Source organism: Loxodonta africana, chromosome 16, assembly GCF_030014295.1.
Source record: "Loxodonta africana isolate mLoxAfr1 chromosome 16, mLoxAfr1.hap2, whole genome shotgun sequence".
NCBI lineage: Eukaryota > Metazoa > Chordata > Mammalia > Proboscidea > Elephantidae > Loxodonta > Loxodonta africana.
In genome coordinates this window covers 70,327,740-70,343,058 of record NC_087357.1, presented here as the reverse complement: position 1 = coordinate 70,343,058, position 15,319 = coordinate 70,327,740, and the positions used below count along the sequence as shown (strand labels likewise).

General features: G+C 46.8%; 2 protein-coding genes across 15 annotated transcripts in view; both read left to right on the top strand.

Annotated features, from left to right (window-relative positions):
• The window catches only part of ASCC1 (activating signal cointegrator 1 complex subunit 1), a 151,115-nt gene extending 139,827 nt beyond the window's left edge, over positions 1 to 11,288 (top strand). For 10 of the 13 annotated variants that reach the window (XM_023547052.2, XM_023547049.2, XM_023547053.2 and 7 more), the window contains 2 exons: positions 4,418 to 4,576; positions 5,338 to 5,742. In XM_023547052.2, coding sequence (XP_023402820.1) covers positions 4,418 to 4,534 — 117 coding nt within the window. In that variant the 3' untranslated portion in view covers positions 4,535 to 4,576; positions 5,338 to 5,742. Of the gene's footprint in view, positions 1 to 4,417; positions 4,577 to 5,337; positions 5,743 to 11,179 lie in introns of those variants that run through there. The other 3 variants (XM_023547051.2, XM_023547050.2, XM_064269700.1) reach the window with 3 other exon arrangements.
• Positions 11,289 to 11,445: 157 nt separating this feature from the next.
• SPOCK2 (SPARC (osteonectin), cwcv and kazal like domains proteoglycan 2) overlaps positions 11,446 to 15,319 on the top strand; it is a 28,098-nt gene continuing 24,224 nt past the window's right edge. For both annotated transcript variants that reach the window (XM_023547059.2, XM_064269702.1), the window contains exon 1: positions 11,446 to 11,649. In XM_023547059.2, the coding sequence (XP_023402827.1) occupies positions 11,461 to 11,649 (189 nt within the window). In that variant the 5' untranslated portion in view covers positions 11,446 to 11,460. The remainder of the gene's footprint in view (positions 11,650 to 15,319) is intronic.

The window sequence follows — 15,319 nt, the reverse complement described above, 5'->3', positions numbered from 1 at the left end:
ATAGAAAAATGGCTGGTTGTAAAGCCTTTATTGTGATATACTTCCACTTAACTGTGCTACAGATTTCTTGTCTTTAATACAGACCTTCAGAACCTTCCAGAAAACCCTAGATTAGCGAAGTGCTTGGGACACATACAGCTAAGGATATAGCCATAAAAAAAAAAAAAAAATAGCCATGAGTGTGTGTAAATAGACCTGAATTTTTTTTGTTTTTTCCCATGAAATAGCTCCTTCAGAAACTTTCTTTTATTATCAGTGATATCCTTATATACCCGCGTTTACCCTGTCTTCCATGATTTTTCTCATCTGCTTTCCCTGTTCCCTTCCCCTCATCCAGAAAGTCACCGAGTCCTGTGTGGGCTTCATTTATAGCATCTCACATGTGCCTCCATCTCCACAGGCCCACTGCTGCTGTCTGGGGACACTCAGTATCTCCCTCATGACTGCACTGCTGCAGTGATCTCCTTTCCTTCCCTTTCTCTTGTCCCTTTTCCAGTCAGCACAGTATGCCACACCCAGATTAATCTCCCTTAAACATGGTTTTTATCAGGCCATCATCCTACCCAAAAACCTTCAGTGGTTCCCCTCTGTCTAGGATGAAGTCTAACTTCTGAACCTGGTCCTCAGGGCCCCTCTTAACCTGATTTGCTCTCCATTTGTCTCTAGCCTTAGCCTTTCTCACTGCTTCTTTCTGGGAGCCCTCCATACATCTCAGCCACGCCCATTTCTCCTCCATGCTGCCCACCCTCTGCCTCTTCCCTGAGTCCTGTACTTGGCACCAGGTCCAGCTCAGTTCCTATCTCCTCCCCTGGCTTTCCTAGGTGCCCCAGTGTCCACTGTTTCCTTAGCTCTCACTGCACTTATTTAGTGCCTGCACTTCCCTCCTCACACTTGACCTTTGCTCCCCTTATTGTTTTAGGTAAACTCTTAGTTGAAGTGGACCATGCATATAGGAAAATGCACAAATTACAGAGTACTTAGTGACTTTTCGCAGTGTGAACACACCCGTGCCATCAGCATTCTTGTCTTCTGATACGCACTGATGGTTACCCCCTAAGCAGGTACATAAGCTTGCGGAAGTCAGGAACCACATGACCTGCCTCTTTGCACAGCGGATGCATAACATCAAGTGCTCGGGACGTTCCAGATCAGGAACTAGAGCTAAGGAAGGGATCTAGGCTTTGGCAAGTAAGAAACACACAGAAATTTGGAGTGCGTGAAACTTCCATTACTAACTACAGATTCTTGAGAACTAACTAGACTTGAGATACACCCCTTTTCTCTTGAAGAGAGGTAATCTAATATTGGTAAGTCTTATTCAGGGATTCCTAGATGGTGACCTATAAATTAGACCTGTAAATCCAGTCTCAGCAAGTACATGACATAGTTTTATCTTTTCAGACATAAGGTATACAGACATCTACAACATTAGTTTTAGTCATCACTTACGTCCAACAAATATTGATCATATCCAATCTACTAGATACTGTTACAGGTGCTGGGGATTCCACTGTGAATAATATGAAAGCTTCTCCGTCTAAGTAGCTTATGGTCTAATGAGTCACTAGAAATAATTGATAGAACTAAAAGAAAGGCTAAAGACCAAAGCTATAATACTACTAAATAATAGCCATGAAAAATTATTTCTAAATCATGTGTAGTGTAAATACACAGGGAGAACAAGAACTTGGAGACAGGAAAGGCTAAAATGAAGATTGGCACTGCACTAGGGACTCGTGGACAAGAAATCCATTTAAATATGACATTATCAAAAAGTACAAGAGAAGATGGCAACCTATTAGGTAAAAGAAATACAAGGATAAGGAGAACCCAAACCAAACCAACCCTGTTGCCATCGAGTCGATTCCAACTCATAGTGACCCTATAGTACAGAGTAGAACTGCCCCACGGTGTTTCCAAGGAGTGGCTAGTGGATTCGGACTGCTGACGTTTTGGTTAGCAGTCAAGCTCTTTAATCGCTGTGCCACCAGGGCTCCTAAGGAGAACAGAGAGATCTTAAAAAACACAATAATAGGAAACACCTGATGTTTCAGTATCACTTCGACTTGTTTGTCATATTTGATCTTTCCCCATTACCATCATCTGCATTTGTTATGCAGAACCCTTATGGGATAGGGATAAAAATATTAAAAATAGTAGGTGGTAAGTGCAACAGTTAAGCGCTCAGCTGCTAACCGAAAGGTTGCATTTCTAACCCACCCAGTGGCTCTGCGGGAGATAGACCTGGAGATCTGCTCCCATAAAGATTACCAAAAAAAAACCAAACCCGTTGCCGTCGAGTGAGTTCCGACTCATAGCAACCCCCTATAGGACAGAGTAGAACTGCCCCATAGAGTTTCCAAGGAGCGTCTGTTGGATTTGAACTGTGGACCTTTTGGTTAGCAGCCATAGCACTTAACCACTATGCCACCAGGGTTTCCCCCATAAAGATTACAGCCTAGAAAACCCAATGGAGCAGTTCTGCTCTGTCACATGGAGTCACTAGGAGTCTAAAATTGACTCGATGGCACCTAACAGCAACGATGGTGCGTGGTATAACCTGTTCAAGGTCAGCTGCCACGTTCTGGGAGGAAGTTTAGATTCTGACTTCAGTATTCTTTCCACAGCCTTGGTGGGGCATGAGAATTTCTGTTCAGTCTTCTCTCTTACTTTTTGTAATCACTGCATTTAAATTACATCCCAGCTGACTCCATTATTGCCACATTTAAATCTAAACCAAGAGAATCTTGCCATCTGAAGGTGATCCCCATAAGCAAAGGTAAGTCACATGTAGGCCATTCCTGCTTGCCGCTGTGGCATCTCCATCACATGGAAATACAGGCACGAAGAGATGGTGGAGGAGTCATAGGCTGCCAATCCTTCCAAAGTAACTTGTTGAAAGTATTATGAGTTCCCTTTTAGTTTTGTTTTGTCTGTTATTTTATTGCCCCTTTGGTTATGTCTTTTATGTGCCGAGGAGGTTTCAGTTTGCCAAGCTGTAAATCTGTCAGTCTCATGGACGTGGCTTTCACTCCACATTAATGTTCAGCAAAGGGATTAGCAGATAACCGTTTCGGGCTGAATTTCTTTACACAAAGGGGTGGATATGGTCTAAGTGGGCTGCCAAACCCAGCAAGAGATGTTGTGTAAATCAGCGGAGGCAGGAGCTGATCACCTTTCTGAAAGACCAGACAACGCAGCACACAGCCTCTAAGTAGATCTTTGGGGTCAAGTTGATGTCATGTTGAAGAATCGATATTTACTGGGCTTTATAAAGTTAGCCTTTACTGAACCCCAGGCGTTTTGGTAGGCCATTAATTGCAGGAAAAGGAAAGGCGACAGTGGCCAAAGTATGTGTCTGTACAGCCTGTATAAAAATAAATGAAGAGACAGTCACGCACTGGAGTAGAAAGACCCCACCCCTAGGTTCTACTCAAGCATTGTTGGGTACATGTATTGAAAGGCTTTCTTGGGATCTTACTGACATTTCCAAAAAGAGCAACTTTTGTATCCTAACAGAAGAAGGTAAGCCCTTTTCTCTTTAATACGTTTTTTTATTGTCTCTTTAACACGTCTTATCCTAGCAATGTGGCTTAATTTTCCTGGGATGAATTCTGATGTCATTTTGGGTTCTGCCTTATAAATGTGCTAATCCCCACAAGGGCAGGTCCCTTCTAGAGTAAGGCTCATCCCTCCCTTGACAACTTGAAAGCTTTTCTGAAGTGAAGCATTGCAGTGAAGAGCACCTACTTTAGGACACTGGCTTGAATCCAAGGCTAATTAAAGGTTTTTGATAAACATTATCATTTGCATTTTTTCTGCTGCCCAGTAGAAGTGTCCCTCTGGTTGTTCTGTGTGTTTAAGTGTTCTGTATGCCTCACTGAGTTGTTAGAATCATCTGTGGGTCAGCAGCCTTATCTTCTATTTACTTTTATATCTGATCAGTGCTCCTAAGAAATGCTGTTGACTAGGTAGAGGTATGTGTTATACCTGACTTTTATCCTGACTGTAATAAAGCTGGTACCCTGATCGGGGGTATTCATGGTCAGTAACTGAAAGTCATAGAAGCAGCTTTGCCAGGCCCTATGATTTGGGGTGTAGCCCCAGGATGTTTGTTACAAGTTCTTGGTCATATACATTCAGTAGATTAATTTTAAAATTGACTTTCCAGACCTTTCTGTAGTGCATCTTATTAGGGAAGACTTTAAAATTAATCAGAGGAAGGCCTGGCTGTTCTTTCCCCACCCCTAATCCTACTCTCCAGGATCATTATTCAGAATAAATGCTGAAAAGAACAAGCATGAGAGGTTTGTTGGGGTCGTTGTGGTTTGGTGTTTCTATTAGAGAATCTAATGATTAGTATTTCAGACGTGATTTTCTTTAGATATTCATTATGGTTTTTATTTCTCCTTTTTAGCTGTTTGAGAACTTCTACTTTGGTGCCCTAAAGCTCAACTCCATTCACGTCTCTCAGAGGTTCACAGCAGACAGCTTTGGAAACTACGCCTCCTGCGGACAGATTGACTTCTCTTGACGTGGATCATGGAAAGCACTAGAAGTTGAATATCCTCATGAGGTGCTGAGGAAAATGTCTTCGTTTTAATTGCTAAAGAGGGGTGTGGAAATTTGGATGGTGGCCTTCCTGGGTGGTTTCCCCATGAACTCACATGGTCTCTGATGGTTGTCCACAGTCATTAAATCATCAGTTAAGATGGTTGTGGGCACCAGGAGAACTTATACTCATGACCCTTGTTCATCGTAACAGGGTCTACCTTTCTTTCTTAAGAGAAAATACCTGGCTATCTGCTCTGATAAAGATTTCAGCCTAGGGAAACCCTTTGGGGCAGTTCTACTCCATCCTTAGGGTCGGAATTGACTTGACAGCACACAGCAACAACAACAATCTTTCTTTCTGAAGCCGTTCTCTGGAAATTTACTTCTGAAGCCCACTGCGGGTCAGAATCACTTGATTTCTTATGTACCTATGATTTTGCCCAAGGCATTAAGCTATTTTGTATCACTACTATAATAGAGAATTAAAGACATGGTTTTACTAATCTCTCAACCTAGATGGACTATCTACATTTTCTAGAAGGTTTGCATTTTTCATTTCCCTTTATACCCTAACTTTTCATCTCTACCCAGATAGTAAGAATTTTATCTTTAGCAAAACAACTGTTCAAGCTTTTACCTTTTACTTGCTTGATCTGACCTTTTTTTTCTAAAGTTGATACCCTCTGAGTTGTTAGATCCCTGTTCCTTCACCTTCCTCCACCCTCGCCTTCCCATGCTGCTGACAGAATCGCATGTTGTAGCTCTTTTCTGTTTACTTCTCAGAGCAGCAGCGGTAGAACAGCCATGATATCAGCAGAACTATGCAACGTTGTCTGAAGAGTGTCAGTCACAGAGGTACTCCTTCCCTGCTGCAGACCAGAGGAGGGACGGAGTGCTCCCAGCTCCAGCTTTGCCCCCCCCGCCCCGCCCCCGCGCCCCGCTACGTACTCCTCCTGGGGACCTCCGGCCTCTCCGTTGCCTCTGTTTTTCCCTCCTCACATTCTTCCTCCCTCCATGTCCCCTTTCCCTCATTCCTGGTTGTTACTGGATTCTTACCTATTAGATAAATTGGATTTGAACCCTATGTGTCAAGGTCGTTCTATTGTGAGGGCTGTGTGTAACACTCAGAGATTTGTTTATCAGTGTGGGTGCACAGATCATTTGTGAATAAATGAAATTCCAAAGTAACTGTGTTTTTCTTTTATTATTATCACATGGTCCTAATTTGACCCCCTTTGTCCGTGCCTGTTGGGATACAATGTTGCCACCACTTATTCACCAGTTTCGCTATCCTGGTTCGTTCAGGATTTTCACATAGCTGCCAGTAAGATTAGTTTTTCCCGGAGGCCTTGGCTTGCTTTCTTCTGGTGGTATTCATTTCGTAAACTGAGATTTTTACCTCAGCTCACGCTGCTAGATGGCAGGTGGGATTGAGTGCTCCAGGGATACTACTGACTAGTAAGCTGAGAGTGGAATTCAGTCCCCTCACCTCATCTTGGTGCTGCCTCTCTCAGTAGTTTCTTCCTGACAACTGCCATTGGGCAGTCTTGGTCAGGTGCCTTCTTTTGGGTGTCAGAGCTTTAAGACTCATGTTTTTAGGAAATTTAAGAAGTTTTTTCTTTAGAAAATGTAACTTATATGTATCAGATACTAAATTCTTAAGGGGACATTACTTGGGATTTTTAAAATTCATATTTTAAATTGTCTTTTCGGAAGTCTGTAGACAAATCGTTGGGACAATGTAGTTCTAAAGAAAATTTAGTTTTAACTACAGCTGTAGGAGGGGGAGTAACAGGTAGTTTTGGTATAGAATTTCTATGAAAAAGCAACAGTGATGGAGAGTAGTTTTTTTTTATTGTACTTAGTTGAAGGTTTACAGAACAAATTAGTTTCTCATTAAACAATTAACACACATATTGTTTTGTGACATTGGTTGCCAGCCCCATGACATGTCAATACTCTCCCCTCCTCAACCTTGGGTTCCCCATTCCCAACTTTCCTGTCCCTTCTGCCTTCTGGTGCTTTGCCCCTGGACTTTTGTGCCCATTTAGTCTCTTTTTGTTTTATGGGCCCGTCTAATCTTTGGCTGAAGGGTGAACCTCAGGAGTGACTTCATTACTGAGCTAAAAGGGTGTCTGGGGACCATATTCTTAGGGTTTCTCAGAGCAAATCATTTTTGACGGAACTAAAAGAATTAAGTTCCAAGGGCTCTTCTTATAAAATTATAATGGGGTAAATGTTGGAGGGTTTTATACCGTATTTATAATAGAATCTTCTTTGAATGTTACCACTTCCCATACATTGCACATTGAGACAGAGTGAAACTGCCCCTACCATAGCTCTAGCTGGCTTTTCAGGCACTGACTTCACCCTCAGACTTCACCCTATAAGAGAGGGAGGGAACAGTCTCCCACTACTGTTGAACTTATGCAAGACCTGTGTTGTTGCACAAGGAACTTTGTTATGGAAAGTAATTTTGACCGTTTTTGAGGGGGCCACAATGAGTTACTCCCAAATGAACTCCATGCCCATGGTAGAGACATTACCAATGTTACTTACAATGACTAATTTTTTAAGTGAGCTCCAGAGTTTACCAAACTAGACTTTGACTAGAATTCAGTGTCATAATGGCACACAGGGTGGTTCCCGTTTACTTTTGCACTGTGCGATTTTTCCTGGAGCCAAAGGGGACCTGATGGTACCAGAAATGTATCGAGTCAGTGGAACACCTTTCAGGTTTCACCTTGATACCAGCAGGGAGCATGGCTGTGAAAGCCCAGGTGAGTCAAGTGGCTGCTGTTGTAGTTGTTTTCTAATAATTTTTTTTTTTAATTGTGCTTTAGATGAAGGTTTACAGAGCAAGTTAGTTTCTTATTAAACAATTAATACACATATTGTTTTGTGACATTGCCAACCCCGAGACATGTCAACGGTCTTTCCTTCTTGACCTTGGGTTCCTCATGTCCGTTCATCCAGCTTTCATGTCCCCTCCTGCCTTCTTGTCCTTGCCCCTGGGCTGGTGTGCCCCTTTAGTCTCCTCTGCATGGCTCAGCTACCTGCACCGTTGTTTGTTTTATGGGCCTGTCTAATCTTTGGCTGAAGGGTGAATCTCAGAAGTGACTTCAGTATTGAGTTAAAAGGGTGTCTAGGGGCCATACTCTCGGGGTTTCTTCAGTCTGTCAGACCAGTAAGTCTGGACTTTTTTTTTTTGTGAGCTTGAATTTTTCAATAACTTTTTTATTTTTGAAAATGTTCATTTAAACAAAGAGAAGTTCACTTTGTGAAAAATCATCAAGCCATGCATTTATACTTTGTATACAGCTATAAATTTATACTTTATACTTTTTATGTATGTTATACTTAAATCTTCATTTAAAAAATAAATTTCATCACCAAGAAGCAACTGTTCTCTGTGCATTTATGCATATATCATATCATTAAGAAATTTTTCACAAATAATAGTTAATATTATTATAGTTGAGTGTTCACATTTGTCATTTATTTGAGTATTAACTCATTTATTCTGTATAACAGCCCACTGAGGTTGGTGTTATTATACTTGTTTTACAGGTGATAAAACTGAGGCTTAGTAGGGTTAAGACATTTGCCCAAGGTCATATATCTGGTAACAGTGCTTTTCTTAACCACTGTCCCAGTGTTTCTCAAAGTGTGGCCTGCAGACCCCTGAAAGTGTCTAGGAAACTTTTGGGGGGGCGGGGGGGGGTCTGTGAGGTAAAACTATTTTCATAAAAATACTAAGGTGTTATTTGCCTTTTTCGCTCTCATTGCCTCAGGAGTCAGAGGGTTTTCCAGAAGTTACGACGTAGTGACATCATCATTCTGATGGTTAATGGAATGTGTGCTTGTATATTTTGTGTTTTCTTGAATTTTCTAAGTTGGTAGGTTTATGGTATAAATATGTGTGTTTAGAGATTAACTCAAGCTGTTGTCAGTATACAGATGTACTCTTCACTATTTTTGATTCTACCAGCTATAATGCAGATAGGAGAATCCAGCTGTCTTCTATTGAGCCAGACTTTAAAAAGATTGCAAAAATGTGAAACAGTGCCACTCTTGTCACTAGTTTTTTTTTTTTTTTAATATAATTTTTCATGAAATATATCGTTAATATGTAATGGGTTCATTTTTGTTTTAAAATAATATTTTAAACATCTTAGTTTTGGGGGTTTTTTTAGTATAAAGGGCTCCCAAGACCAGAAAGTTTGAGAACTGCTGCACTATGTTATACTTCCAAATGGATACATGGTATGTGGTCCTCTGTAACAGGCTTTCTCACCCAGCCATACACAGTGGATCACATTTGTTGTCAACAGACACAGAGTTACATCATTATTTTTAATGTTGACCAGTATTCCATTGCATATATATATTTAATGAGTTCTTTACTAAAGGGTCGTTACGACTCAGAGTCAACTCGACAGCAGTGAGTTTGAGTTTGTTTTCTTTTTAATGGTCATTGAGTTGGTTTCCAGGTTTGGCTATTTATAACAACTCTAGAGTGAACATCTTTATGCATTTATCTCTCTGTGCTTGTGGGGTCATCCAGCAATGGAGTTAAGTGGTTTTAAAGATGTGGTTAAACTTAGATTTTCTTATTAGGAAACAAAAGCTCTCTTTTCCTCTGTTTTGCATTGCTAAATATTAAATACAAACAAAAAATGCATAGAACATATATACCATTTAACAGATACACCCAGCAGCTCCTTCATGTCTGATCCACTATAACTCTCAAAATTTAGGAAAACCTCTTCTTCTTTATAAACCAAAAGCATTGGGCATTTTCTGCAACTGTTCTCTCTATCACTGGGAAATTTGGAGTCTGCCTCCTATTTGCTTCACTTCTAGCTTAGCTACCAGTTCTGGGCTGCTGCTGTTGACTTGCTCTCAGCACAGGCCTGATAACTGAAGACAGCTCCGTTAGAAGAGCTGCCCGGTAGTGTGGGAAGCATTTTGACCTTCAAAGGTTTGGAAACAAGTATTGTCTTATTGATGGGCCATCTGGTCAGCACCTTTCCAAACTCTTGATTGGGCAAGTTTGGTAACTATAGAAGACCAGGGGCTTCCGTTTATGAGATAGTACTGGAACGGGAGAGCTATGGATCTATCTCCTCACTGCTTTGAAGATAGATAATTACCTTTGCTAAAAGACTAGGAATGAGATGGTGGGAAAAAGATGGCAAACTTTGGTAAATCTTCAAAACTGTGGGACACCATAGCCTTCTCTTCCTCACCTAAGGGGGGAAGAACTAACATTTTTAAATGCCCACTGTCCTCAGGCACTGTGCTGAGTAGGTGGTTTTGCAGCCATCTCGTGAGATAAGTGGTATTGCCATTACTTTATAGATAGAAATAAGTACCTTTTCAAGAACCCAGCTAGTAAGTGGAATTCCATCACCAGTTTATATGCCAGCAAAGCTGTGCTCTTCTGCTGTTTAGTACCACCTCCCAACCCAGTAAGACTGCTTTATTTACTGTGAGATGAAGACATCAGTGGCCAGGCCTCATTGCAGCACCCCTACTAAATTCAACTGGAGAGGAAAAAAGAAAACAAGGAAAAGGAGCTATTGTTTTCTATTTTCCCAAGGGGATGCCAGCCCAAGACACCGAGGCTTTCAAAATTCCCAGGCAGGCCGGACTCAGAGTGACTATGAACCTTGTAACCGGTGTTTTTCCTACTGAGTAAGATCATGTTTTTCATCGCCTTCAATTTTTTTTTTTTAAAGAACACTTCATCCAAGCCTGTTTATAAAAACACAATCTAGGGCTTGGGTCCCAAAAGTTCAGTGTCTTGTCCTGTCAGATTCTGTTTCCCCTTCAATTTATTTGTAATGTAAACCTCACCCCCACTTCTGTTCTGATTCTGGGACTGCGCCCAGCCTCCAGCCTTCCCAGCTGGCATGTCAACACTTTCTACAGGCAATCACCAGGGTCACAGTTTTCACAAAAACCTGAACACCCCCAAACAGCCCTCCCTTCCCTCAGTGTCTTACTAAGATCAACTTGAAGGCAAAACCATGAGTAAATGTACCTTTTCCAGATTTGCAGCCTCAAGGCAGATGAAATGGTCAGACATTTTGCCTTTTAGGGTTGCCTGAGGAACAAAAGGGGTGACAGCCCTAACCAGCTGCTTGGGGAGGAGGACATCTGTCTGTTTTAGCAGCCATTCAGTTCTCAGGCCTTCCCTTGAAAAGAGCATGTGGGGCTGGGGAGCAAGCGTCTGAGGCAGCCAGTTGTTCTGTGGCTTTTGTCTTAAGGAAGCCACCCATTACCGTGGAGCCATAACTCGCAGGAAGCCAGCTGTCAGGGCTGTGGTGAGGCCCCCTCTGGGAAGGAGGGAAGGGGAGAAAAAGACACCTGAGCCTGGTTGATTTTGTAACTGAGAGTTGTGTGTTCTCCCAATTCCCATCTTCCCTGGGGACACGTTGGGTCCCTTTATCGTGCTCTCCACCCTTGAAGAGGCAGTAGGGACATCTCGGGATTCTGATTCCTTGGCTTGCGACTCCTTGAGGGTTGAGCTGGGCTCAGTTGCAGCTGGCTGGCGTTTGGCGCTCTGATCTAGTGCTTCGCTTTGAATTCTAACCCCCCCCCCTTTTTTTTTAACCAGGTATGATGATGTCAAACGTGATGCTGATGCTACAGTTACAGACACAGCCCCTGCTGGCGCAGCCTCTCTGATTCTCTCTCCCTCTCCGCGTCCAGCACTGGGCTTTTTCAGACAAGTGCATCTCCTAACCAGGTCACATTTCAGCTGCGACCCACCATCCATCTCTCACCGGAGTCAGACCGCAGGAGGAGGGCAGAGGAAGCTGAGCCAACCGCGGAGTGGGAGGAAGGACATTAAAATACTGCAGAAGTCAAGACACTCCAGATCGAACCCGGACCACGATGCGCGCCCCGAGCTGCGGGCGGCTGGCGCTGCCGCTGCTTCTCCTTGCCGCGGCCGCCCTGGCAGAAGGCGACGCCAAAGGGCTCAAGGAGGGCGAGACCCCCGGCAATTTCATGGAAGACGAGCAATGGCTGTCGTCCATCTCGCAGTACAGCGGCAAGATCAAGCACTGGAACCGCTTCCGAGACGTGAGTCCTCAGGCGCGCGAGAGCCGGGGCCCGGGGCGCGGGTCGGGGAGGGCGCTTCGGGCAGAGCTCTGGGCTCGGGGACGGCCGCTGCACGTCGCAGCCGGTGGCTCCCGCAGCCCAGCCAGCTAATTGCACCGAGGGTAAACAACGCGCATCCCCGGCTCTGGCCAGCCGCCGCCGTCACAGCGCAGGGCCCCCTACCAGTGTCCTCACCTCCCAGGACCTCCCATCCTACACGCCGTCCCCAGCGAGTCTCGGGCGAGGAGACGACGCTCCGGGGACGCGCGCTCGCAACAGGGTCTCCCCAGCTGGCTGGGGGCGGAGAAGGGGTGCGGGATGCAGAGGGGGTGCAGGGTGGGCCCCCAGACCTGCTCCCCAAGGTTTCTGTCGTCGGTCTGGGTGCCTGCCCCTAGCTGGGTGGATGCTGCAGGCTCCACATACGGGACACTGCAGAGGGGCAGGTCTGGGTGGGGCCGGAGGGGACTGTAGCATCGCCTTGGCCGGTGCCCTCTGTTTCCTACCTGGGCTTTGGGGAGGGCGGACAGAGGTCGGGGCTTTGAGTTGGGGGGCCCTCATAAGGCGAGATGGTGAAAGGCGTGTCCGTGATGGGGGGCGGGCGACGGCGGTAAAAATGCCCAAGGCCACCTCCGGGTGGCCGCCAGAACCAGGTCTGGAGTCCCCGTGCACCCGGGTGAGCGCGAGCGGGGGCCGGTTTTGCAGGACCCACCGTGCAGGGGGGAGCCCGGCCCAGAGAAAGAGGAGCGGTTCTGAGCCGGAGGGAAGACTCGGTAGCCTGGTGGGCTGGAAAAGCAGAGAGCAGCCCAGAAGCTGGGTCCGGGGCCCCCTGATGGACGGCTGCCGGAGCCCCCAGCTTAACCTTGGGCCGAACTTTGCGGGGTGGGGGCGGGGCGGCGGCTGCGGCCGAGCCGGCGTCGCTGCAGCACTTTGTTTACGGCACCTGTAGGTCAGACGGGAAATCAAAGGTGGCGTTCCCAGAGGGCCGCTCCCGCCTGGCAGCCGGGGAGGGACCGGGGAGAGACGGGGGAGTGGGGCCGGGGGAGGGCAGAGGGCGGGGCCGGGACCCCGAGACCGGGGGTGGGGGTGGGGGGTGGCCACGGGTGCTGCAGGCCCATCCCGGCGACCTGGTGCTGGTTGACGCCCTGCGCCCAGGCAGCCTCTTCGACCACCCGGGTTCTCACCGCTCACTTCCCAAACCCTCTCATCCGACCCTGCTCATACACAGGCCACACCGTGCCCTTTCTCGTCTTCTCTGCCAAATTACGTGCCTCCAGGCGTTTCTTAGGAGTGTACTTAAGGCGCTCGCAGGCTACCCAGCCAAACGCTGCCAAACGGCAGAGCTACGATTTTTCTGTTACCGTGAGCCAAGTGACTGTTTCAGAAGTCAAAGTGGCAGCTTGTAACTCCTGGGGGCAGGAGGGCGGAAACGCACGACTCCGGGGCCCGGGTTCCCAGCTGAGTGGTCTGGGCGCAGAGAGGGCGGTTTGGCCTCCGCTCGGCCCCACCCACAGCGGCCGGCGCTCCTGCAAGGCCTTGGCCTCGGCACCTGCAGGCCCAGCACAGATGAGCGCAGTCTCCCGCCGCTGCTGGAAGCACCGGGCCGCCGCAGCGAGGGGGCGGCAGCACGCTGGCCCATCAGGAATCCATGTGTCACTGGCCCAGGCCTCCTGCCGATTCGCTGGCTGATGGGACCGGTGAAGGTCAGAGGAAAAAGAGATGCTTAATCAGAAGAGTAAAGGCTTAAAAATGAAAGATTCCTCCCCTCCTCCCTCCCTCCACCTGCTTCCGTAGCCCACTCTGCGGGTGAGGATGAAGGACGGGCTGCCCGACCCCACGGCACAGGGCTGCCCACCTGTCTCCCTGTATGGATGCCAGCCACTTCCCCTTCCTCCCAGCTCATCAGAAGAAAGGCACCAGATTCCAGATCCCAAATTCTGCCGAACCTGCATAGACTCATGGAAAGCTTTGGGGCATGTGTTCCTATTTTAGGTGGGCTCCGCCGTTTGTAGGGCAGATTTCCTCTGAAACCCATTTAAGGTAGCCTTGGTTGTGGTTGTAGGAATAAGGGGCAGGGAGAAGAGGAAGAGGAGGGAGGCTGAGCAGGAGGGCCTGGCCCTGGGGTGGGTTGGCAGCTTCTGCAGAAACGCAGAAGGCTGCTAGCTCAGAGTCACTGCAGGCATAACTCTAGGGTGCCACGATGTGGGGTTGTGCAGTGCATAACCTGGACACAGGGACCCTGCCAGCAGGACACACTGCTCTCCCTTCTCTGCAGCGGAAGCCCTGCTTCCTACACTAAGACCTGAAGGCCCTCCATGTGCACAGTAATGACGGACTTTATATACATTTCCATTTCAAACAGCTGGCTCTCTTAAAAATGTGCTCCTTGGCTCCTCAAATGACAGCTAGGAGTTTCTTTTGAACCCCCAAGTGGTTGCCAGTTTGAGTCCGAACCTTGTTCTTAATCACAAAGTGACACAAGGTCCCTAGTTTGGCTGGGTAGAAAGGAGCCAGGCAGGAGTGGGAGATTCTTGGGGAACAGGAATGAGGGAGTCGAAAGCGTGGGTGAGGGAAACGTCTCATTAAATGGTGTTGACAGAATTGAGGGGGGAAGATGGAAGGAGTCATGTCAAAGGGGTCCAGGAGAATGGAGAAGAGGAAGAAAGCCTGGGACTTGCTCCAGTGTGGAACTGGTCAAAGCTGGTTAGGGGGGAGTGCAATTCAGCATTCTTTCTCTGAGTACTAGGATTCTAGGGAGGCAGGATTGAGCAACTGAGTAATCCTCCCTCCAGTGGGGCACAGGGCACTCACATCCTGTGCCTGGGCAGATCTCTTCTAATGCCGGTGCCCTGCTGCGACGGAGGAGGGACTGTCATGTCAGGAGATGGGAGGTTGTGGGTGAGGCCAGGCTTGGCCAGGTTCCTTGGCTCACAGATCTAGCTGTGCCCTGCCCTGGACAGTCTGGGCTTTTCTGAGCCCTCCTCCCCAATGTTCCCATTTCTGGATTCATTCCCCGCAGGGCTGGCTAGAATTTGACTGCAGGTCTTTGTAACAAAGCATCTAAACCTTGGAGAGGAGACAGGCCCATCACACAGTGTTCTTCAGGGCAGTCTCCAAAGAGCCTGGCTGGGAAAAATGGACTCTTCTCTTTCTTCTTGGCTCTTTTCTACTTTGTACTCCATTTCCATTAAGTTTTAATAACATTTATGAGTGCCCAGCCTAGTGCTTGGCACCAAAAGGCAGTCTGTTCCTATACACTGGCTCGCTGATTGTGGTGAGCACTTACATCTGCCGGTCCCTGCAGGAAGCCTCTCTTGTGCCTCTCAACAACCTGTGAGATAGTTACCTTTATAACAAGTTAACCAGTGGCCGTTAACTCTGACTCCTGGCGACCCCACGTGTGTCAGAATAGAAATGTGCTCCAGAGTAGAACTGACTTTTCAGCGGCTGATTTTTCAGAAGTAGACCACAGGACTTTCTTCCAAGGTGACTCTGGTGGGCTTAAACCTCCAACCTCTAGTTAGCAGGCGAGCACATTAACTGCACCACTCAGGAACTCCCCTTTACTTTCTAGTCTACCCTTTGTATGGTTGAAGAAATGGAGGCACAGAGAAGTTAGGTAATTAGCCAAGAGTCAATAGCTAGAAAGTGGCAG